The 23,238-nt window shown below is 43.8% G+C and overlaps 1 protein-coding gene across 1 annotated transcript in view; it reads left to right on the top strand.

Moving 5' to 3' along the window:
• Positions 1-745: 745 nt before the first annotated feature.
• The window catches only part of LOC105493848 (solute carrier family 17 member 8), a 64,724-nt gene continuing 42,231 nt past the window's right edge, over positions 746-23,238 (top strand). The window contains exon 1 of the mRNA XM_011761800.2: positions 746-1,247. Coding sequence (XP_011760102.1) covers positions 1,147-1,247 — 101 coding nt within the window. The 5' untranslated portion in view covers positions 746-1,146. The remainder of the gene's footprint in view (positions 1,248-23,238) is intronic.

Raw genomic sequence — 23,238 nt, 5'->3', positions numbered from 1 at the left:
CAAGGAGAGGGAGAGCATTAGGACAAATACCTAATGCATGTGGGGCTTAAAACCTAGATGATGGGTTGATAGGTGCAGCAAACCACCATGGCACATGTATGCCTATGTAACAAACCTGCACATGACATTCTGCACGTGTATCGTGGAACTTAAGGTTAAAAAAAAAAAAAGGCCATCTGGAGGGAGAAAAGGGGAAAACACAACACAAAAATAATTTTATTTATCCTGAGGAGTCAGTGGAGAGTTCTAAGCAGGTTCTTAATATCTTTTGGCTCAGAAATCTTCAATTAGATGGTCCCAAATGGCATCTACTATCATACTTTAAGAGAGCCTGCTCTGTTGATTAGGAGCAAATAAATGTCCTCTTGGATGTATGTGGCCTGGGGTTGCATTTGGGCTACTCAAATGCAAGTTCCTCCTGGGACCACATCCATGCTAGTGGCTGGCTGAAAAATGGCTTCATGGCTCTCATGAGGAGAATAAAAGGCATGGAGTGGTGGCTGTGAGCCTGTCTGCAGGGCCAGACCTCAGAAAAGCAGAGGGCTGTAAATGTTTCATAAACTTCTCTCTGGGTGCTTGCTCTGGCCGAGAGCCCATTCATAAGCCGAGGCGGCTGAGGGGCAGGTATTGTGCCGGTTACTATAGCATCACCTTGGAAAGGCTCACTTGGTGAGAGCCGCAGGCGAGCTGGGGTGGGGCAGGAGGGGGACGCGGCTGGCTGCAGGGGCTGGAGCTAGGCCACGAATGCTGCTGCTGGTCTCAGGACTTCTGGTGGTCCGGAGTTCATGTTAGCGTCCCCAGCTGCAGCCCAGGGACGGAGAGAGGCTGCGCTCAGTCTGAGAGTGGCTGCCTGAGACAGCGGCCACAGGCTGCTGCAGAGCGTGTAGCTTTTGCAAGGGGCTGAATTCCCAGCCAGACATCCCTTGGCCTCTTTTTTGGAGGGGTGGGGAGCAGAGAGAGGAGGGAGTTGTCTTGGAAGATCCGGGCTGGGTTTCATCTCCTTTTTGATTTTGAGTAGTTCCCTCCATGAGAACTGACTTCCAGGTGTTCACCAAGGGAAACAAGGTGGTCCTCACACTGGAAATGAGAAAGGATGACAGTTTTTGAGACTGACTGTTAACGGCTCAGAGGTACCCTTCATTCAAAATGCCTTTTAAAGCATTTGATACCTTCAAAGAAAAAATTCTGAAACCTGGGAAGGAAGGAGTGAAGAACGCCGTGGGAGATTCTTTGGGAATTTTACAAAGGTAAAGTTTGAATGCGAACTTTAGTTCCTTTCTGAGTAGCTTCGTATTGCCAATATGTGAGAGACTTGGTATCACGTTTTTAAAACCACACTTTAATGTGGAGAGGATGGGTCAAATTAGATCCTTCTGGAGCCCCTTCTAGCTCCAGTAGTCTATGTCTGGAGGAAAAACAGATGCATTAAAAGTATTGGGTTCTATTAGGAAAATATCGAGACAAGTATTCTGTTTATATAGCTGGATTAGCACTTTCTGGAGATGATGATATTGCATGTGGTATGTTTGGCATTGAATTAGAAAATACTTAGGGAGATAATATTTTATGTTAATTCATTAGTAATGACAAATATAGTTATGCCTTGAACTGAAATAATTTTTATGAGTTTTTCACTGAATCTTTCCACTATAAATGAAAATTAAATATTTGTAATTTTTAGCTTATTTAATAAAATATGTAAAGTGGTTCCTGATTGTATAGTTTGCAAAGAGGATAGTTACACATTAGTTTGAAGGAGGTAACTTAAAAAATTTCTTTAAAGCAGAAAATCTCACATAATTGCAGTGGGAAAATGTTAAGTATTATCATTGAATTGAATGAGATTTTAGTCCAAACCAAAAAGTAAATATTTTTTAAAGTAAAATATATTAGTGGAAGGTGAGTTTGCCATAAATGAATGAATTAATGTGATATTTTTAATTTATGAATTGGTATAGACATAGTAAATGCCTTCTCAAATTATATAAATGATTTCATAAGTGGTCCTTATGTGCAAGGTAAAATGACTGCTTTATCTCTCTGATAATAAATAAATGTGAAAAATACCTTTGATAAGCTTTTCATTTGCTTGGATGATTATTTCTAATCCTGGTGAGTGAAAATGCCATCTGGTGTGTCCTTTAACTTTTCTGTTATCTCTTAAATTTAAAAACTTTTTCATTTAAAGGACTATTTCCAGGCAATCTGAGATTCATCCCATTTCTTGTGTTTTAAGACACATATGCTCCTGTCAGTGTTAAATTTTCCATTGTATCACTGCTAATAAACTTTCCTAATAAAAAAAGGGTTGGACACCTTATTATTTTAGTAATTAAAGACAAAAAGGCTTCAATCAGACCTACACTGAATTAGCATATCTAGATGAAAACCTAGCTCAGTGACAGCAGCAGAAACCAGCCAAATATAGAAAAAATTACAATAACATTTTTTTCAGAGTGTTTTATCCTTCCGTTGAGCACTCCCCAGGTAACATCTTATTGTGATGGCGTTCATTTGATTAGAAATGCAAAAATAATTTTTGCATAATAAACACAATAGCTTAATTGGCTTATTCAAGTGATGACAAAGGAATCTGGCAAAGTCAAGAATGAAAACCATAGGCCAGGCACAGTGGCTCACGCCTGTAATCCCAGCACTTTGGGAGGCGGAGGTGGGAGGATTGCTTGAGGCCAGAAGTTCGAGACTAGCTTGGGGAACATAGAAAGACCATGCCTCTACAGAAATATAAAAAATTAGCCAGCATGATGGCTAATCATCATCTTAGCTTCCCAAGAAGTGGGAGTATTGCTTGAGCCCAGACATTTAAGGTTGCAGCGAGCCAAGATCGTGCCGCTGTACTCCAGCCAGGGTGACAGAGTCAGACTCTGTCTCAACAAAACAAAACAACACAAAAAACAAAACAAAATAAAAAAACCCATGACATTGGGCCATACTCACCATTATAAACAGCAAACTCTGCCTTAGTTTATAAAATACTTGATATAAAAAAATACTTAGGAATTTTCTTTTCAAACTTAAGTTTAATTGCTTTTTTTGAAATTTAATTGCTTTTTTCAATAGGAATTATTGATCTAAGAGCCGGTTTTGCTATGTTGGATTGGAGGAGCCACATGGAGATCTTTTTGTTTACCAAATTGGTTTGCTTAGGGATATAACAAAATTGGTGATTTTCCAAAATGTGTGACCTCAACCAGAAATTGGGCTATGTGTCTAGGACTGTTTGAACAGTTTCCTCAGAACAATAGAAAAACAGCTAGCACAGTGCTAGGGACAGAGAATGCACTAAATAAATGCTAGATATTGTCATGGTTGTCCTAATTGTAGAATGGCTTTAGAAAAAATAAAGCCAAGGTCAAATCCCTGTTTTCAGTGATCTATAGAGAGAAATTATTGGCAGAAAAAGTGAAAACAGACATTACTTGAGCGGTGATTCAAGTTGATCCTCAGTTCTAGTGAGGAATTATTAAGACCAGCTCTGCCACATGTTTGACATTAACCACAGGTGTATAAGGTAATTGTATGTAAATGACCCTGCCCAGAGCCTGGCATATACTGGGCATTTCCCTCTCATTTCATTGCTTTTCACGTAAAACCAGTTGACAGAATCCGACGTAAAAAAATCACAAAGAACTGTTTTCTGTTTTGTAGGGAATTTGGAAGCTAGAAGCCCCTACATTCTCACTTACAAGGCAATGTAAATCATGGCTGTCTAATAATGTTTGAGGCTGAGGTCATCATCTAAATGGAATTCTTGAGATGCTTTTTAATCACAGTATTCCTCACGGTCAGGGGAGTGGCAATTGCACAGGGAAGCATTTGAGAGTTCGCACACAGGGTTGATTACAGTCAGGCATGATTAGCCTTCCTGGAAAACAGTCATTGATAAGAAGCAGCTGAGCAATTAATCAGCTAAAGGTAAAATAATATATTAGAAGTGTAGGAAGAAAGAAGATGCACTCATTTATAGTTTAGTATTGCATTATATAGATGACATAGAAAGCATTCAACTTGGAAATTAATGTCTAGAAATTGACATGCAGATTTGTTCAATTTAAATTACAATTTATGTATCCTTTAATTGTTCATGTCTAAAAAACATAATAGTGACAAACAAAACAGTATCTTTCAGACACAGTAAACTCATTTAATTCTATTAAAAACCCCATAGAGAGGGGATTACTATAATTACAACTTTTCTTTTTTTTTGAGATAGGGTCTCGCTCTGTTGCCTAGGCTAGAGTGCAGTGATGTGATCATAGCTCACTGCAGCCTCAAACTCCTGGTGTCAAGCCATCCTGCCTCCTTGGCCTCCCAAAGTGCTAGGATTACAGGCATGAGCCACAGCATCTAGCAACAATTTTACAGATGAGAAAACTGAGCCACAGAGAGGTTAAATAGCTTGCCCAAGGTCACACAGCTTGTAAATGGCAGAGCTGGGTTTCAAACCAGATGTTCTGTGCCCATCATTCCTAATCACTACATTATGTTATTTCTCTAATCAAGTATCTTTCCTCTTCCTACTCACTGTCTTGATATTGGGCCGCTTATTTAGGGAGGTATACTTGGACTGCAATGTAGCCAGCAACTTCTGGACCTGCTGGCAAGTATGGGCTATTCTCCTAACTGGTTGTACCTTTATTGAAGGCTTTCTCCAAGGGAGGCTTAAGGGGAGTCTGGTCTCTTTACAAGTATGTCTCTCTTCCCTTTAAATGAAACTAGTCCCTGCATTGTGTCTGTCCTTAGCATTCAGGAGTGTGCCAGATATGCACTTCCTGCTCCATCAACAAAGGCGAGTGTGTTAAAGCTTGCTCTGAGATCAGGCGATCTTGGGTTCCAATTGCTGCAACATCCCTTACTTCCCTGCCTGCATGACCTCTGGTAACTTGGCTGCAATGGGGTGACTCTAGGAAACCAAGTCAGATTACATCTCACACCTGCTCAAAGCTACCTCACTCAGAGTTAAAGCCAGGGCCCTTTCAATGGCCTTCAAGGTCCTCTGTGATCTAGGACTTTTGGACGGCTCTCTGAGTTCATCTGTGACATTTACCTACCTCACTCTACTCTGGATTCACGGGCCTCCTGGCTCTTATTAGAACTCCCTAGATCCACTCCTGTCCCAGCTTTCGCCCTATGTTTCTTTTGCTTAAATGCTTTCCTCCCAGATAGCCTAATGGCTCGTTCCCTCACTTTCTTCAAGCCTCTGCTCAAAGATCCCCACTTTCCTGGCCATTCTATTTAAACATGAAGCTCACCTGCCCTCCTCCTCCTGCCCTCTTCTCTGTCCCTCTTTCCTGCTTTACTTCACCTCTGTCTTAGGTAGGTTCCCTAAAAAGCACAGCCTGAGACAGGGATTTGGGTGAGCCTATAATGTGATTGAATGAGCTTTTCCTGAAAAAACTGGGAGGGAGTAAAACAACAAAGGAAAGGAGAGGCTGGGTGAGGTGGCTCATGCCTATAATCCTAGCATTTTGGGAGTCCAAGGCGGGCAGATTGCCTGAGTTCAGGAGTTTGAGACCAGCCTGGGCAATACGGTGAAGCCCCGTCTCTACTAAAAGACAAAAAATTAGCCAGATATGGTGGCATAGGCCTATAGTCCTAGCTACTCAGGAGGCTGAGGCAGGAGAATTACTTGAATCCGGGAGGCAGAGGTTGCAGTGAGCCGAGACCACACCACTGCACTGCAGCCTGGATGACAGAGGGAGACTCCGTCTCCGAAAAAATGAAAAAAAAAAAAAAAAAAAAAGGAAAGGAGAAAGAGCCAAGCAAGGATGCACGCTCACAATGCCCGGGGGCCAGATCCACAGGGGAAGGCTCTGGAGCATAAGCCATGTGCTGGTCCTTCCTTTGGGGCAAGTGGGGCAGCCTTTTATATCTCTGCCTCAGTCAGTCATCAGCTCTGGGTTGATGGGAGTGGGTGAGGGGTTTCTTTGGAGGCCACTGAGCAGTGGGAAGTTCTCCAGGGTTCCTCATGCCAAGACTAGAAGCCCAGGCAAGGAGTCACCATGGTGGCAAGGGTCATGGGTCCTGATCCTCAGGAGGAACCAGAACCGTCACCTCATCAAGGGAGCAGGAAGAAATGTGTTTGGCACCTGGGTGGCCCACTCGGACATCTCCTGATACTGCCTGGGCTAGTTTTATTATCTTTTTAATTTTAATTTTTAAAATAATAGAGATGGGGGTCTCACCATGTTGATTAGGCTGGTCTTAAACTCCTGGGCTCAGGAGATCTTCCTGCCTTGGCCTCCCAAAGTGCTAGAATTACAGACACGAGCCACTGCACCCCGCCTAGTTTTAACTGTAAATGGGAAAATACAGCAACCATGACCCGCTAGCAGCTCTGGAAGTAGAACTGTGCTTGCCTATCAAGGGGATCTGGGGAGTGCGCGATGGTGTCTATGACAGCCCACCCACTGTACCGCTCAGATCAACTTGCTTCTCACATGAAGTTCATGCCATCTAGGTACAGCTTCTCCAAGACTCTATGGTTGTAATTCCCGAGGAGCCTTCCAAAGAAGAGTTATTAAGACGGAGTCCAGGTCCCACTGTGATGACTGGTCCCTCCTCTCCCCCCCTTTTGATTCCCCTCACTTCTGTTGGTTTGCGTGATGGGTTGCCCCAGCTCTTCATCTCTGAGAAGTCTAAATCCTTGGTTAACATAAACTCACCAGGTCATGGTTGCTGTATTTGCCCACTGAGAGTTAAAAACTAGCCAAGGGAGTATCAGGGGATGTCTCAGCGGATCATCTGGGTGCCAAACATATTTCTTCCTGCTCCCATGATGAAGCAACAGTTCTGGTTCCTCCTGAAGATCAGGATCCATGACCCTTACCACTGTAGTGACTTCTTGCCATGTCTTCCGGTCTTGGCACAAGGACCCCAAAGTGACTGAGCAGCTGTCATAACCATATGTTGACTGAGATTTCCATTGTGTTCCTAAATGAAAGAATTCTTCCTTGTGAATCAGGATTTCTAGACCCTCAGAGCCTAAGTTGAAGAGATGAGACATTCCTCAGGTGGGTTACTGGGAATGATGGCAAGTGGGGCCACTCCTTCTCTCATGCCTTGTTTCTTTGACCTGTGTGTTCTGCCCATTGGGCACACAGCACCATATCATAACTGTTGGGTTTTTTGTTTGTTTGTTTGAGATGGAGTCCTGCTCTGTCGCCCAGACTGGATGCAGCGGCTTGATCTCAGCTCGCTGCAACCTCTGCCTACTGGGTTCAAACAATTCTCCTGCCTCAACCTCCCGAGTAGCTGGGATTACAGGCACCCACCACCGTGCCCGGCTAATTTTGTATTTTTAGTAGAGATGAGGTTTCAGCATGTTGGTCAGGCTGGTCTCAAACACCTGACCTCAAGTGATCCGCCTGCCTCAGCCTCTCAAAATGCTGGGATTACAGGTGCATAACTGTTGGTTCATGGAATATACTGCATCATGGAGTATAGCACCTTACCCTCCCAAGGCTTCATCTCCAAGCTGATGTCGCAGCTGCATCTTTGAGAAGCGTCTTCAGAGGCTGGGTGCTGTGGCTAACACCTGTAATCCCAGCACTTTGGGAGGCCAGTGCAGGTGGATCATTTGAGGTCAGGAGTTGTAGACCAGCCTGTCCAACATGGTGAAACGTGTATTTATATATATATACGCGTATATATATATATTTGAGATGGAGTCTTGCTCTGTCGCCCAGGCTGGAGTGCAGTGGCTTGATCTCTGCTCACTGCAAGTTCCGTCTCCCATTCACGCCATTCTCCTGCCTCAGCCTGCTGGGACTACAGGTGCCCATCACCACCCCTGGCTAATTTTTTGTATTTTTAGTAGAGACGGGGTTTCACCGTGTTAGCCAGGATGGTCTCCATCTCCTGACCTCGTGATCTGCTCTCCTTGGCCTCCGAAAGTGCTGGGATTACAGGCGTGAGCCACTGCGCCTGGCCAAAACATGTATTTTCTACTAAAAATACAAAAATTAGCTGGCATGGTGGTGGGCACCTGTAATCCCAGCTACTCAGGAGGCTGAAGTAGGAGAATTACTTGCTTGAACCTGGGAGGCAGAGGTTGCAGCGAGCTGAGATAGAGCCACTGCACTCCAGCCTGGGTGACAGCAACACTCCATCTCAAAAAAAAAAAAAAAAAAAAAAAAGAAAAGAAAAGAAAAAGAAAAAGAAAAAAGGCTTCTTCAGCTCAGCTCTGGCAGGCTGTCAGCTTCTGGATGGTGTGGTATATGGCGAGGCTTAGTGTGCCCACTGCTATGCCATCTTCACCATAAATTGGGTGTCTTGGTCTGAGAAGATGTGATGGGAGATCCCATGTTGAGAAATCAGACAGTGAATCCTCAGATAGTGATGCTGGCTGAGACTTGTAGTCTGAATAGGCAAACTCATACATGGAGTACTTCAACCCCAGTCAGGATGAATTGCTACCCTTTCCAGGATGGAACGGGTCTGTTATAAACAACTTGTGACCAAGAAACTTGTTAGTCCCCTCAGGAATTGTGCCATCTCAGGGGCTCAGCATTGGTCTTGCTGCTGACAGCAGCAGGAGCTAGCTCAGTCTGGTGAGTGGAAGCCCCGACACAGCCTCCATCCCTACTGCCATGGTTACTCAGTTCACAAGTGCACTGCTGTAGCACTGGGTGGCTGAGGATGGAAGCTGGCTGACATCAACTGGCCAAGTCAGCCTGTCTATCGTCTGTTTTGTGCCTCTTCCAAGTGGCATGTGATAATGTGCAATCAGGAGAGCTCATACTAGGCATCCACTCTTATAGACTGATCCACATCCCTTCCCCAGATCTTCTTCCCAGTCCTCCAATATTGCTTTTTCTGGCCCCTGACCTCCAGTGAACTCATTCACCACTGCCTATGAGTCCATGCATATCCCTACCTTTGAATGTTGCTCTTTTCATACAAAATGTGTGGCCAGGAGACTGCTCAAAACTCTGCCTATTGGGAGGCTTTCCCCCTCACTGTCCTTCAGGGCCATCCCTGCGGGGGCTGGAGTATAGCAGCAGTCCATTTGCAACATGCTGTAACATACCAAATTGACCAGCTCTGGACCAAACTCAGTTTTTTTCCTCCTGTAATTTGTTCACGGGTGTGAGCTTATGGGGAGGCATTGGTACAGCAGATATGGGTCATGTGGAAACCTGGCCTCTCTCACATGGGCTTACTTGTGCCCTGTGGCCCTGCTGGTGTTAGATTCCAGATGGATCACTTCCATCTCATGATGAACAGTTGGACGTCGCAGGTCTGATAGTACCTAGCTCATGATAGGTCGTTTTGGCTGCATGGCCTCTTCATATTGCATGGTCAGATGCTGTGTCTCCACCAGGACTCAGTAACATGGCATGCCTTGTTTTTTGTCTGTTGTGTATTTCTCTACTATAGATGATATGGCTTTGTCCCAGAATCCTAAGGCTTTGTGCTATATTTCTCCTATTAAGTTTTGACAGAAACCTCATATAGTGTCTTTTCCTATTCAGATGACTTTAGTGCCAAGGGTATGCTGGAGAATACAGCCCTAGTGGCAAGATCCCTCTTATTGCAGCCTGGACTTGCTACAGAACATTTTCTTGTTTTTGGATTTCATTAAAAATCAGCAGTTTTTTATGTCATGGAATAAGTGGGTTAGAACAATATTCCCAAGTGTTGAATACACTGTCTCAAAAACCCAAAGAGGTCTGCCAACCATTATGCATCTTCCTTAGTGGCAGGAAGTTCAAAGCACAATAACTTTTCCTTCACTTTGAAGGGAATGTTCTGGAATGTCTCGAACACTAGACCCCTGTGAACTTCGCCCATGTGATGGACCTGTGATCTTTGTAGCAATTTTTTCCCACCCTTTGAAGCACAAATGTCTTACTGAGGCATCCAGAGTACTTGTCAGTTCTTGCTCCTGAGGTCTAAACAACATAATGTCGTCTATTGGTCATAATAGATCAATGTGATGTTCTGCAGCTGGTCCAGAAGGTCTCTCTGACTATATTATGAGAGAGAACAATCCACGGATATATACTGTCGTTCATCTCATGTCACTGTGAACTTCTTAGCCTCCTTTCTAATGGATATGGAAAGAATGCACCAGATCAAGACAGGCAAGCTATGTACATGAGTTAAGAGTGTGGTAGTTCCCTGCCATCCACCATGATCCCTTCTTTTTTTTTTTCAGGGGCCCAGGCTGGTGAATTACATTGGGATCTAATGGGGGCTACCACCTCTGCATCCTTTAAGTCTCTGAAGGTGCAATAATCTCTGTCATTCTGCATAATATAATACTGTTTTTGATTTATCTTCTTACCCAGGGATGACAGTTTTAAGGATTTCCACTTGACTTTTTTTCTATTACAATAGCTTTTATTCTACAAGTCAAGGAACCACTGAAAGGGTTTTCCAAATGCTAGGTGTCTGTCTTCCAATTATACATGTGGGAATCATACATGGGGAAATGACCACTGGGTGGGTCCAGGGACATGAACTCACTATGAGACGAACCTGTGTCAGGACTCCACTTATTACTTGACCCTCATAAGCCCCACTCTAACGGAGGCAGGATAGTGCTATAAATCCCTGAGTATCAACATCAGCTTTCCCCTTTACCCAAAAGTCTGCAAAAGATCGAGGTATTCCTCTTTCTTCAGTGTATGTTTACCCAAGTTAATGGTGGTAGACTCCTTCGGGGAAGGACTGTGGGCATCACGACTGCATTTTCTTCTGCGGTGTTGCAGGTTCCTTAGTCACGGAACCTTCAGTCTTCTTCAGTCTTCAGCAAGAGAGTGTGACTTTCCATTGGGGTGACCAGCCTCAGCCTACTGCTCATTCATCAGCTCTTGATCTTTTCTGGTTTTATGTATATGAAACATACCCTTACTGGCTGCCCTTTTTTTTTTTTTTTTTTTTTGCTCCTTGGAGCACCATGTTCTATGATTCATCTCTGAGATTCCTATGGGCTGATTCCCTAACTGTCATTCTGAATTTCCTGCCCTTGCCTAGGATGGTTAAGTGCTGCCAATCATCCCAATTGCCACTGGTTCTGGAGCAGCACCTCCTACGGTAAGCCTCAGCCAGCAGAGGACAGCAGCTTCTGAGCATCTCAGTGTGCTGGTGGCCCCATCACCACTGCATCCCTTATTGTCTTAGGAGCAGGAGTATTCCTCAGGCCTCCCGAGAAATATAGTTCATTTGTGGGTTTTCTGGTCTTACATAGAAAATCCATTCCTGCATAGTCAGTTATTTGAGCCTTTTGATCTTTCTTTATAATCTGCTATAACAGTTCCCAACATTTCTCATTAAAAAAAAAAATAAGTTAAAGAGAGACCTTTTAATTGATCAAGAGTGTGATCAACATTAAAGATAGAACAATTACAGAATTCTTATATTCCAAATAACAGAGATCAAAACTTTACTTGAAGGAATGGAAGATAGCCAGTTTAATTATCAGCAATTCATCACTAAGACTGGTTCAAATTCAGCAATTTTTCTACCAGGCATTAAAAAATGAAATAGGCTTGTAAATTAGGTTTATATAACAATGAAGGAAAAGAGAGGATGTAGACCTGGACCAACCCAAGTCAGGACACTCTTGTGGCCTTGGGCGTTCTCTCCTGGAATGGATAATTTTTTATTCTTTTATTTATTTATTTATTTGAGACAGGGTCTCACTCTGTCACCTAGGCTGGAGTGCAGCAGCACAATCATACCTCACTGCAGCCTCAACCTCCCAGGCTCAAGCAATCCTCCCACCTCAGCCTCCTGAGTAGCTGAGACTACAGTTGCGAGCCACCATACTTGGCTAATTTTTAAAATATTTTGTAGAGATGAAGGTCTCGCTATGTTGCCTAGAATGGTCCTGAACTCCTGGGCTCAAGCCATCCTCCCAACCTCAGCCTGCCAAATTGCTGGGATTACAGGCGTGAACCACTGTGCCCAGCTTTCAATTTATTTTTTTTAAAGTCATGGTGGTCATGTCCTATATCTCTGCGTACAATGTAATAATGACTAGAAATTAGTACAGAATTACATTTTAAAATCACCAGGCTCTATTTTGTTTAAGCTCTATCTCTAGGAAAAAAGCGGCAGAGAACACATACCACTAGACTGTTCTGGATAAAACACATCTCTATTTTGTTTAAGTTTCCAAGAACTGTATTAGCAGTTTATCAGGACCATTTCTCTTAAGGCCTTTGCCGGGATGTTAGACCCTGTGTCATGGAACCATGCCCCCTTTATTAGTTTCCCAGGGCTGCTGTAACAAAGTACCACAAACCGGGTGGCTTAAAACAACAGAAACGTATTCTCTCACAATTCTGGAGTCCAGAAGTCCAAACACAAGGTGTTGGCAGGGTCAAGTTCCCCCTGAAGGCTCTGAAGGAGGCCTCATGCTTGCCTCTTTCTGGCTGCTGGTAGCTGCTGGGAATCCCAGGCATGTCTTGGCTTGTGGATGCATCACTCCAATTCCTGCATTTGTTGTCACATGGCCTTCTCCCCTGGTGTCTGGGTCTATGTGTTCAAATTCCCCTCTTCTTATAAGGACACCAGTCATGAAATTAATCTAGGATGACGTCATGTTAACTTGATTACATCTGTGAAGATCCCATTTCCAAATAAGGAATTGGGGGTTAGAACATCAACATATCTTTTTTGGAGGACACAATTCAATCACCTACCATATTGACGAACACTCCCTTATCCAACTTTACTACCCTACTCCCTCAAAATCTAGAACATTCAGGATCCATTCCTGGGCATACTTACCTGCCTCGTGATGTAAATGTTCATCAGATTCTACGACTCCTGCTCCCGGTATCTTTTCTTAGCTCAAAAGTATATTTTCTCATCTAAAGTTTATATTCTCTCTTTTTCCAGCTTCTCCCAAATACTTTTACAACAATCAGATTTTCTAAGTGCTTCTTAAAGGTTGGTAGGGTCTATAGATTCAATACCTACAGAGTAAAGCAACCATATTATATATCTTGACATAGACATACTACATATTAACACATAGAAATAGTCTCCACTTCTGCAAGGAAATACGTTGTATCATTCAAAGTTCTTAGTTGCAATCAACAGAATCCACTCTAGCTAAAGGGGAATGAAATTTAGTAAAGAATGTTAGGAATTGGGCCAGGAGGAGTGGCTCACCCCTGTAATTCCAGCACTTTGGGAGGCCGAGGTGGGTGGCGGATCACCTGAGGTCAGGAGTTTGAGACCAGCCTGGCCAACATAGTGAAATCCCATCTCTATTAAAACTACAAAAATTAGCTGGGCATGGTGGTGCGTGCCTGTAATCCCAGCTACTCAGGAGCTGAGGCAGGAGACTTGTTTGAACCCAGGAGGCAGAGGTTGCCGAAATCACACCATTGCACTCCAGCCTGGGCGACAGAGCAAGACCCCATCTCAAAAACATAAATAAACAAAAAATAAAAGAATGTTAGGAATTGTTCAGACTTCCTGGAAGGATCAGGTCTGGATGCTCTATCTCTAGGAAAAAAGCGGCAGAGAACACATACCACTAGACTGTTCTGGATAAAACACAGCTGCTACCACTGGCTGCCTCTAAGTGCTGATTATATTCATGACTTGTTCCAGAAATTCTGCCACAGCAGTCACAGAGGAGCCAGTTGCCTCTGTTGCATTCAAAACCATCTGCACTACCATTCCCCTGCATGCTGTATCCTCGTCTTGTTCTGTCCCGTATCTAAATCTTATTCACATGCTTCGGATTTAACAGAGTTCACCTCTCATGACTTCATTGTAGCTGCAAGAGAGTCTAGGAAAAGTAGTTTTTTTTGGTTTTTTTTTTTTTTTTTTTTTTGCTGCTCCAGCAAGATTCAAAATATCAAGAAGTCATTAAGATATTTGACAGTGATAAATGATGGTTGTCTGCTCCATATGTGTGTTGCTAGTCTAATTTTTATTTTTCAACTTTTGATACAGACATGAGTACAAAACATATTTTTCTTATGTCTTGATTTTAACTACTAGAAAAGTAACAGTCCAAGTATAATGTTAAATGGCAACTGAGCTCACTGTGGAAGTGACAATAGGGAGTGGTGGGAACTGTGGTAAATTGAGAGCCAATTGTAACCATGACAGAGTGAGAGCTTGATAATTTCAGGTCTTCAGATTTTTCAGAATAAACAAGAAATCCAAGGTTTTATATCTTTGCTTGTTTCTGCTTTTTTGAGCTATCTTCTGATATTTATTTATTTATTTATTTAATACAATTTTAAAAAGTAGAGATGGGGGTCTCACTATGTTGCCCAGGCTGGCCTCAAACTCCTACCCTCAAGCAATCCTCTCACCTTGGCCTCCCAAAGTTCCAGGATTACAGGTGTGAGCCACTATGCTGGGCCTTGGTTTTTAAACTCTGTCAATTAATCTAAATTCTTTTGTTTTTGTTTTTGTTTTTTTTGAGATGGAGTTTTGCTCTTGTCACCCAGGCTGGAGTGCAAAGACATGATCTCAGCTTACTACAACCTCTGCCTCCTGGGTTCAGGTGATTCTCCTGCCTCAGCCCCCTGAGTAGCTGGGATTACAGGTGTGCGCCATCATGTCTAGCTAATTTTGTATTTATAGTAGAGATGGAGTTTTGCCATGTTGGCCAGGCTGGTCTTGAACTCCTGACCTCAGGTGATCTGCACGCCTTGGCCTGCCAAAGTGCTGGGGTTACAGGCATGAGCCACTGTGCCCAGCCAATTAATCTAAATTCTAAGGGAAAAAAAAAAAAAGCAAAAACCCATACACACATTACACCAGATAAACAAAACATGGTTATGAGTCACATATGGCCATTGGGCTGTCAGCTTGTCATCTGTGACTTAGGCTTTTTAAAGCCATAGAGACTATCTTTTTTTCCTCTTATTCATCTAATGATCCCTGCTGAGGTAAGAAGCAGTGACTCTCTGCTTAAATGAGGGGATAGGAAAGGGTCAAATTACCAGGAGAAAACAAAAACAGCCTAGGTTAATACCTCAAAATCTATGAAGCTGGGCTGAGTGCTAGGGATTTTTGGTTGTTGACTTTCTGAACTTATAATCTACCAGAAGAGGCAAATATCAATTTTAAAAATGAGAGACGTAGGTACTGTGAGAGCATTGACTGGGCTGGAGTTGACCAGGTGCACTTTATGGAGCTCCTTTTGAATGTGATGTGCTGAAATCCATGCTGATAAGATCCTATTTCAAATCTCAAACTAGCTCTGGGGATCGTATTTTAAATCCTCCTTCCCTTCTTTAAAATTTACCATTTATTGATTATTTATCAAGTGCTAGGAATTAGGCTAAGTGTTTTGTAACTCGGTCTTATTTAACGTTCATGGTAGTCCTATCTTCTTCTCATAAATAAGTGAACTGAGGTTGAGGGAAGTTAGGTAATTTGCTCAAGGCCACATACCTAATAAATACCGCAGTCAGCATTGAACCCAGGACTGTCTGTCTCCAGGGCATGTTCTCTTAAACCCACTGCAATACTGCTTCTCCAGAACCTTAAAAAAAAAGTCTGTGTAGGTAAAGCACTCGCTATTTGTCAGGCACTTTCTGATTAGTTCCTGTGGCACACTGGTAGCAATAGGCTGGATAGCAAATCTCAGTTGTGTTCTCCCTTCACCAACTGCAGCTGGATGATCCTTGGGCAATTTGTTTTGTTCTGTTTTGTTTTTAAGACAGAGTTCTCACTCTGTCACCCAGGCTGGAGTGCAGTTCACTGCAACCTCCACCTCCCAGGTTCAAGTGATTCTCCTGCTTCAGCCTCCTGAGTAGCTGGGATTACAGGCGCTTGCCAGCACATCCAGCTAACTTTTTTGTATTTTTAGTAGAGATGGGTTTTCACTATGTTGGCCAGGCTGGTCTTGAAAGCTGACCTCAGGTGATCCACCTGCCTTGGCCTCCCAAAGTGTTGGGATTACAGGCGTGAGCCACTGCGTCCAGCTGGGCAAGGTTTTAAAAATTCTGAGTCTCAGTCTTCCGAGCTGTAAGATGGAGGTAAGTCCTATTTGTCAAGACTATTTTGAGGATTAAGGGAGATAATATATATTTTATAGAAATCTCGCGGAGTGTCTAGAGTGTAGCAAGTAGTCAATGTCCTTCAGTTAATTTTCTTCTTCTAGTAGAAGAGCAACTCAAGGATTATGTAAAAGACAACATGAGCTAAATGGGACCTTTTCGGAGGGCAAATTTGAATGCTGTATTTGTTTGCTAGGGCTGCCGCAACAAAATACTACAGACTGGGTGGCCTAACCAACAGAAATTTATTTTCTGTCTGTTCTGGAAGCTAGAAGTCCAAGATCAAGGTTTGCTTTCTCCTGAGGCCTTTGTCCTTGGCTTGCAGATATTGCCTTCTTGCTATGTCCTCAGATGGCCTTCCTCTATGCATATGCATCCCTGGTGTCTCTCTATGTGTCCAAGACTCTTTTTATGTATTTTTTTGAAACAGGGTCTCCCTCTGTCACCCAGCCTGGAGTGCATAGTTCACTGCAATGTCCAACTCCTGGGCTTAAGCGATCCTCTCCCCTCAGCCTCCCAAGTAACTGGGACCACAGGTATCCATGCCACCACACCTGGCTCAAATGTCCTCTTCTTATAAGGATATCATTCATATTAGATTAGGGCCCGCCCTAAGGCCTCATTTAACCATAATTACTTCCTTAAGCACCTTATCCTAAATATAGCCACGTTTGGTGGTACTGGGGGTTAAGAGTTCAACACATGAATTTTGGGGCACACATTTCAGTTCATACCAAATACGGTGAGCAAGAAAATTGATTTTAAAATATTGTTATATATATATTTAGCTTTAGAGAGGGTCTGTCTATATTGCCCATGCTGGTCTCGAACTCCTGGGCTCAAGGGATCCTCCTGCCTCAGCCTCCCAAACTGCTAGGATTGCAGGCGTGAGCCACCACGCCCATCCAGTAAATGGATTTTTAAAATTATCTGCAAGTTCTCTCACTTTGTGCTCCAAGTGTTGATCTTATTACCTATGAAACAAAACAAAACAAAACCTTTTCCGCAATTACTGGGAACATTTGAATTGCAAAGAAATAGTTATTTAAGTGCCTAAGGGTTAGTTAGCATATCTTAGGCAATTAGACTCCTGGGGCTTGGATGTTTGCTGGACAACTGTGTCTGAGAACAGAAAGCAGGCACCTCCCTAGTGTGCAGAGGGCCAGCAGTCCGCAGACCGCAGCTGTCTATATTTGGAGAAACAAGAATGAGAATGTCACTCTAGAAAGAATGAAGATTCTCTGATCTAAAAGATCAACTGCAGTCAAGCAGGGAAGGAAAACTGAATGGGATAAATAGCTGTTAGGAATAATTAAAGTCCTCCAACTCCTAAGAAATGAGTTCGTTTTTCTTCTCTTATTCTTAAATAACTTTCTCCTCTCCCCCCTTTTTATAAAGCCTTTTTTTTTTTTTTTTTTTTTTTTTTCTGGGCAGAGATGAATAGATCCTTAACCCTGTCTATAAGTGCTTCAAGCCAGGAATGATGTCTGGAATTGATCCACCAATTCCATTCAGTTGGACAAGGATTCATTGTTTCCAGGCACGATGCTGAACATGGAGAATAAAGATGAGTTGGAAATGGTCCTGGGATCAGGGAGACCTTCATTCATATATGGACACGACACAAATCAGTGACTTTTTTTTTCCCCCCCCGAGACAGGGTCTCGTTCTGTCACCCAGGCTGGAGTACAATGGTGCCATCTCGGCTCACTGCAACTTCCGCCTCCCAGGTTCAAGAGATTCTCCTGCCTCAGCCTCCTGAGTAGCTGGGATTACAGGTGCCTGTCACTGTGCCCAGCTGATTTTTGTATTTTTAGTAGAGACGGGGTTTCATTTACCATGTTGGTCAGGCCTGTTTCGAACCCCTAACTTCAGGTGATCCACCCGCCGCAGCCTCCCAAAGTGCTGGGATTACAGAAGCATGAGCCACCGTGCCTAGCCCCCAGTCAGTGGCTATTTACTTAGCACCTGTGCTGCTGAATGAAAATGACTCTACCTCCATGTGAGAAGTGCTCTAACAGAGGAATATGTAAAATGCTAAGGAGACACCAGGGATGGCAGAGACCCTAACGTTCAGGCAATGTCTATTCATTTATTGGCGGTAATGTGTTAGTCTTTGTAGGGTAGGCTCATGTATCTCTGTGAGATAAATGTTTATTGTACAGAAGAGGATATGTGAGATTCAGAGAGACCAGGTTATTTGCCCCCAAGTCGAGTATCAGTGGCAGAGCTGGAAATCAAATCCAGATTATCTGACTGCCCAGAGCCTGGTGTGTTCCATGATACAGGGTGAGGGTGAGGGGGTGCTTAGTCTTCCTCTGTGAGCTAGGCTATACAAGAAATGGCCTGCTATTTGAATGCTTTTAAAACAAATCAAATCTGGCTGGGCACAGTGGGTCCCACCTATTAATCCCAGCACTCTGGGAGACTGAGGTGGGTGGATTGCTTGAAGCCAGAAGTTCGAGACCAGCCTGGCCAACATGCTGAAACCCTGTCTCTACTAAAAATACAAAAATTAGCCGGGCGTGGTGGCCTACGTCTGTAATCCCAGCTACTCGGGAGGCTGAGGCACGAGAATTGCTTGAACCTGGGAGGTGGAGGTTGCAGTGAGCCAAGATTGAGCCACTGCACTCCAACCTGGGTGACAGAGCAAGACTCTGTCTCAAAAAAATAAATAAAATGAAACAAATCAAATCTGAATCTGAGCCCCCTGCCTGGGGGAAGTTAGATTTCTGTTCATTTTGGTGCTCCCCCTTTGCCACAGCAAGGTTGTGCAAAGGACTCACAAACAACTCAGGAGGTCCTGCTAGTTGTTGATCCTCATTTGCTCCTGAGCCCATGATCCCTTGAAGTGGTGGCTCAGCTGCCACTTTGGGCAAAGGAAAGTGAGATCCTGTGCTCAGACCCCTCCCCACAGCTCCCGATATCCCGTCTCCAACTGGAGAGCTGCTGTAAGGGCTGGCATCAGGTCAGCCAGCTATAGGTCCTGCTTCCTGGGGAGCCCACAGCTCCTTCTTTCAGAGCCTTCCCTTTGATCATTACTTTCCCCTTCTTTCTCTCCATCTCTCATACTGTATGTCTCCCCTCTGGAAAGTCTCAGGATATCTAAGATGGCACTGTGCACACAGAGCGTGCTTGTGTTGGTTCAGGTCTTCCAAGAAAGCAGATACCAAGACAGGATTTGGCACATATGAGACATGGTCTCGCTCTGTCTCCCAGGCTGGAGTGCAGTGGCACAATCACAGCTCACTGCAGCCTCAAACTCTTGAGCTCAAGTGATCTTCCTGCCTCAGCCTCCCAAAGTACTTGGATTACAGGCATGAGTCACTACACCTGGCCAAGAGATTTATTGAGGGAAAATGGGGAAGGAGCTGGAGGAGGCTGGGAGAGTGTTCAAACTGCTACCTGTGTAGGAGAGAAGGAAAGAAGAAAAGCTAGGTGAGAAGACTTTCAGACTATACTACAATACTGGGAAGTTTTGGCATGGCCAGTGGGGAGTCCTGGAGCTAGTCACTGTCAGAGGAATCCTGCCTCTGGCAGGAAAGAACGGCCTCACATCCCCGAGGTGCTGAGTTCTTGGTGGAATAGCAGCCTGTGAGAAAGAAGCGCTGTCCCCACGCCAAATGGGTGGTTGATTCAGAGCACAGCAGTTGGGGCTGTCTGCAATTAAGCACTGCAAAGCCCCACAGCGCTTTCGGTTTTCATTAGCCTTCATCTAAAGCATCTGCATGCATGTAGAGAGGGCTAAGCTTATGACAGGTGACACTTTATTAATAGCAATAGTGATAGTAATTACCACCTATTAATATAAAGTACTTTTTACATACCAGGCACTGCCATGAATCATTTACATGCATCAATCATTGAACAACCCTATGAGATACCCATTACGATTAGCCCAGTTTACAGATAGGGATTCTTACAGGCTGAATTGTGTCTTCATATGAATCTGCCCAAATTCTTTACGGTGAAATTCTAACCCTCAGTACCTCAGAATATGACTACATTTGGAGATACGGTCTTTAAAAAGGTAATTAAGGTTAAATGAGGTCCTTAGGGTAGGCCCTAATAGAATATGACTGATGTCCTTATAGGAAGAAAAAATTGGGACACGCAGATCCATAGAAGGAAGACTATGTGAAGGCACAGGGATAAGAGCCATCTGCAAGCCAAAAAGAAAGGCCTCAGAAGAAACCAAGGCCTGCTGAAACCTGGATCTCAGATTTCTGGCTCTAGAAATGTAGGAAAATACGTTTCTGTTGTTTAAGGCACCTAGTTTGTGGTACGTTGTTACAGCATCCCTGGAAGACTAGTAGCAGGTCAAGTAACTTAGCCAAAGTCACAGAGCTAGCACGTGGGAGACAGCACTGGGCGTCTCTCAGCCCAGAGCCCATTCTCTTACCGTGCTCTTCTGAGTCATGGTGGCTGGGCAAGGACTACAAAGTAACAGGTGCAGATGACAAAGTGACTCAGGAAGATCATTGAGAAGGAGCACGGCTTGGTGTGCTGGGAACACACAGGAAAGGGGCCCAAGGGACCTAGACAGGAAAGGAGAAGGGTTTCATATCTTGCCTCTACCCACTAAGGGCTGTGTGACCTTGGCCGGTTTGTTCTTGCCTTCTGAACTACGGTTCTATTTTGTGTCAAATGGGAGTATTAGATTTCCCATGTCTCACTGAGCTGAATTAATGATCAAATAAGAGAATTACATGAAGGCATCTGTAGAGGAGGGCAGAGGGAAAGAACTGAATTTGCCTCATACAAGTATTGCTGTGGTTGTTACGTATTATCCTTGTTTTAGCTGCTAGGAATATACTATTATAGTAATGTGTCAACATTAGAGCATCAGTTTGTTTTCTTTCTTCTTCTTCTTCTTCTTTTTATTTTTGAGATGGAGTCTCACTCTGCTGCCCAGGCTGGAGTGCAGTGGTGTGATCTCGGCTCACAGTAACCTCTGCCTCCCGGGTTCAAGTGATTCTCATGCCTCAGCCTCCAGAGTAGCTGGGACTACAGGTGCACAGAAATTCATGGAGACTACTAGGGCAGCCCATTATAAAGTCCTATCATCTAACTGCCTCTCAGAGCTAATGGCATCAATGCTTAGTCTAGCACCTCACTCATTAAGTGACGGTGAGGATTAATGTAATAAAAATAGCTGGCATATGTCACTTTTTAATATGTGGAAAGTTCTGTTCTAAATTACCTAAGTTTAATAACTCATTTATGACAATCCTAAGAACAATGCTGTGAAGAAGAAACTATTATAATTCCTAGCTTACAGATGAAGAAACTGAAGTCCAGGGAGGTTAAGTAATTAGGCTGAAGTCACACAGCTGAGTAGGCGGGAGACTCAACATTTAAAGTAAAGTACATGAGCTCCTCAGTTGGACATAAATTGGAGAAGTGAGGCATCCAAGATGGCGTCAAGATTTTTTTTTTTTTTTTTTTGAGATGGAGTCTCACTGTCACGAAGACTGGAGTGCAATGGTGCAATGTCAGCTCACTGCAACCTCCACCTCCCAGGTTCAAGTGATTCTCCTGCCTCAGTCGCCTGAGTAGCTGGGACTACAGGTGCATGCCACCACACCTGGCTAATTTTTATATTTTTAGTAGAGACAGAGTTTGCCATGTTGGCCAGGCTGCTCTCGAACTCCTGACCTCAGCTGATCCACCTGCCTCGGCCTCTCAAAGTGCTGGGATTACAGGCATGAGTCACCGCACCCAGCCTGATGGCTTCAAGATTTTTGCTGGAGCAACCAAAGTTGCAAAATTGTCATTACTTATGATGAGAATGACTTCAGGAATTATATATTTTTTTTAGGGGAAGTCAGTTTGGACATGTCAAGTTTAAGCTGCCTTTTAGGTGTCCAAGGAGAGGTCAGATAAGGCTAGTTATAAAGATTGGGAGCTGTTAGCATATACATGGTTCCAAAGCCCAGAGCCAGCTTAGATGACCTAGAGGGCATAGATAGAAAGCAAGAGACCTGAGAACGGAGTCCTAGGCATTCTAGTGTATATAGGTGGAGGAAAGAAGGAATCAGCTATAAGAGACAAAAGAGAAGAATTAGGAGGATGACCAAGTGTTTTCCTGGAAGAACATAAAATGGCCAAGGCAGAGAAAGTGGTCAATTGTGTCAAATGCTGCTGCTAGGCTGATTAAATCAGATGAGGACTGAAAATGACTTTTGGACTGAGCCATGAGGAGGGCATCGAAAACCTTAAGAAGAGCAGTTTTGCGGGCTCAGGTTGGGAATACCTGGCTGGAGTGGGTCCAGGAGAGAACAAGAGGAGAGGAATTGAAGTCATTTCTTTCTTAAAAAAGGAAAATGAAAAATAGGAGGATAACTGAAAGAGAAAATGTATTTTATTTTAGATTGTCATATGGGAGGAATAAAAGTTTATTTATAGGCAACAGGAATGATCTATTATACTAGGGAGGAGAACCTAATGGATGAAGTGTGGGGGTGGGGATTTCTGGAGCAATATTCGTAAGGGGATAAAAGGGGACGAGATCTAGTGTCCGGGGAGAGGGGCTGGCCTTAGCTAGAAGCATGGACAACTGCGGATGAACACATAGACCCCATCAGTATAAATGCAGGCTGGCAGGTAGATACATCGGTAGGGAAATGATTAGAGTTCTTTTCCAATTGCTTTAATGTTCTGGCACATTTACTAAGCTTCTACTCTGGGCTCACAACTTGAAACTGAAAGCTCCTTCCCGTGTTTTACCATCGCTTTTCACTTTGATTTCAACAAAACCCACATCATCCAGTAATTGTAGATGCTTGTGTATGTGTCTTCCTTCCCCACCAGCCTAAGAGCCGGAAGAAGGCAGAGAACGTGTCATATTCTCTATTGCTCCCCAACACTTAGCACAGTACCTGAGACACAGTAGGCACTTAATATATATCTGATGAACTGAATTGAATCCAGTATATTTGTTTCTCTATACTTGTGCTGGAAATTTGGTTTTCCTTGAGTCATAAGAATTTGCCAAGGTGCCAGGGGCGGTGACTCCCACCTGTAATCCCAGCACTTTGGGAGGCCAAAGCAGGCAGATCATGAGGTCAGGAGATCAGAACTATCCTGGCCAACATGTTGAAACCCTGTCTCTACTAAAAATAAAAAAAATTAGCTGGGCGTGGTGGCACGTGCCTGTAATCCCAGCTACTCGGGAAGCTGAGGCAGGAGAATCACTTGAGCCAGGGAGTCGGAGATTGCAGTG

Source organism: Macaca nemestrina, chromosome 10, assembly GCF_043159975.1.
Source record: "Macaca nemestrina isolate mMacNem1 chromosome 10, mMacNem.hap1, whole genome shotgun sequence".
Classification (NCBI taxonomy): Eukaryota; Metazoa; Chordata; class Mammalia; order Primates; family Cercopithecidae; genus Macaca; species Macaca nemestrina.
Note: the sequence above shows the minus strand (reverse complement) of the source record. Positions and strands in the feature narration are given on the sequence as shown.